The sequence below is a fragment of the Condylura cristata genome, unplaced genomic scaffold, assembly GCF_000260355.1.
Source record: "Condylura cristata isolate star-nosed mole 26May11 unplaced genomic scaffold, ConCri1.0 scaffold00069, whole genome shotgun sequence".
Taxonomy (NCBI): Eukaryota; Metazoa; Chordata; class Mammalia; order Eulipotyphla; family Talpidae; genus Condylura; species Condylura cristata.
This window is the reverse complement of record NW_004567170.1, coordinates 473,366-475,322: the sequence shown is the minus strand read 5'-3', so window position 1 is coordinate 475,322 and position 1,957 is coordinate 473,366. Positions and strand designations below refer to the sequence as shown.

At 63.0% G+C, this 1,957-nt stretch overlaps 1 protein-coding gene across 1 annotated transcript in view; it reads left to right on the top strand.

The window, feature by feature from the left end:
- The first annotated feature begins 1,038 nt into the window (after nucleotides 1-1,038).
- Nucleotides 1,039-1,957, top strand: part of LOC101624226 (olfactory receptor 12-like) — a 6,539-nt gene continuing 5,620 nt past the window's right edge. The window contains exon 1 of the mRNA XM_012734781.1: nucleotides 1,039-1,953. Within this exon, the coding sequence (XP_012590235.1) occupies nucleotides 1,039-1,953 (915 nt within the window). The remainder of the gene's footprint in view (nucleotides 1,954-1,957) is intronic.

Genomic DNA, 1,957 nt, shown 5'->3' with positions numbered 1-1,957 from the left:
TTGGGAGCCCTGGGGCACCACCAGAGCCTGAGTTTCACCTAATTGGCCATTAGAGGCCTAGAGTCCCACTTGTGCCAGGGTGAGAGACTTCTGCAACAGGGTGCCCCAAGGCAGACAGCTGTATGTACCCGACGAAGGGGACGAGACGCACAGGAGCAGCGCAGCCTCCTTTGCTTCCACTGAGACCCAGGAAGGCCCTGAAGCCAGGACCTGGCGCTTGTGGTCAGATGCAGTGAAACTCCGGGCATCTCCCAGTCTCTGTGCCCATTTTGGCTCAGTGCGTGGAAGCTGGGCACAGGTGGAGCACACTTGGGCTCTAAAGCCAAGTCAGAAGAGTCGCTGCCCCAGAGGGATGTCCCGGCAGTGTGGTCTTAGGTGAGTCATGACCCTCACAGTGGGGGCAGCCTCTGGGCAAAGTCGCTGGGAGTAAGGAGAGCTGGTGGGTGTGAGGTGCGCGGCCAGAGGGCCGCTGGGGCTTGAGCTCAGACCACGTGGTGAGCACATGCCTGCCTGAGAGGCTGGGGTCTCTGCCAGTGCAAGAACGCCCTGCAGAGAGCCACACTGGGCTCAGGCTCTGCAGAGATAACAGGGCTCCTACAGCAGCTTGGCCATGCAGGTCCCGGGTCCAATCTCAGCCCTCCAGGGAGGGGCACTCGCAGCTCACCTATAGGTGCAGGAAGAGCTGCTTGGACAATACTAACGTGCGGGAGGAGCTGAGGCTGCTTTAACGAGTAGACGAGCCCCCAGCAAGTGTGCGCACACCACATACCGGCTCATTCAACAAACGGGAGACACTAGTAAAGCCAGAGGGGCAGGGCCAGCTCTCAGCCTTGGGCACAAGCGCCCCCAGAGAGGCTTTCCAACAGCTGCTTGGAGCAGCCCTGAGGGCTCACATGGGAGAATCACCTTCAAGATCTGAGCATCTGCACACAGATGTGACAGCCAGGGCCTCTGGTCTGTGGAGAGCAAGGACCCTGTGCTCTGCAGGGGCGTGAACCTCAGGCCCTCCAGGTCCCGGCCCCGCTGCCCGCTTGGGTCATGGGTCCCCCCGCACGGGGCAACCAGTCAGGGGCGTCCCTGCAGGACTTCGTGCTGCTGGGGTTCGCGGGTGGTGTGCACACACAGGCCCTGCTCTTCGCCCTGTTCCTGGGCCTCTATGTGGCGACCGTGCTGGGCAACCTCACCATGATCGTGGTCATCACGCTGGACGCCCGCCTGCACTCGCCCATGTACTTCTTCCTCAAGAACCTGTCCTTCGTGGACCTGTGCTACTCGTCCGTCATCGCCCCCAACGCCCTGGCCAACTTCTTCTCCCCCTCCAAGACCATCACCTTCATGGGCTGTGCCACCCAGTTCTTCTTCCTCTCCCTCTTTGCCACCACGGAGGCGTTCCTGCTGGCCGTGATGGCCTACGACCGCTTCATGGCCATCTGCCGGCCCCTGCGTTACCCCGTCACCATGTGCCCGTCGGCCTGTGCCCGCCTGGTGCTGGGCACCTACTGCGGGGGCTGCATCAACACCCTGGTGCAGACCAGCTTCACGTTCACGCTGCCCTTCTGCGGCTCCCGCCGCGTCGACCACTTCTTCTGTGACGTGCCCCCGCTGCTCCCGCTGGCCTGCGCCGACACCACCCTCAACCAGCTGGTCATGTTCGGCGTCTGCGGCCTCATCATCGTGGGCACCTCCCTCGTGGTCCTCGTGTCCTACGGCTACATCGCGGGCACCATCCTGCGCGTGCACTCGGGCGCCGCAAGGCACAAGGTCTTCTCCACCTGCAGCTCACACATGACGGCCGTCTGCCTCTTCTACGGCACCTTGTTCGTCATGTACGCGCAGCCCGGCGCCGTGGCGTCCATGGAGCAGGGCAAGGTGGTCTCGGTCTTCTACACGCTGGTCATCCCCATGCTCAACCCGCTCAGCGACAGCCTGCGCAACAAGGGCGTGAAGGAGGCCGTGG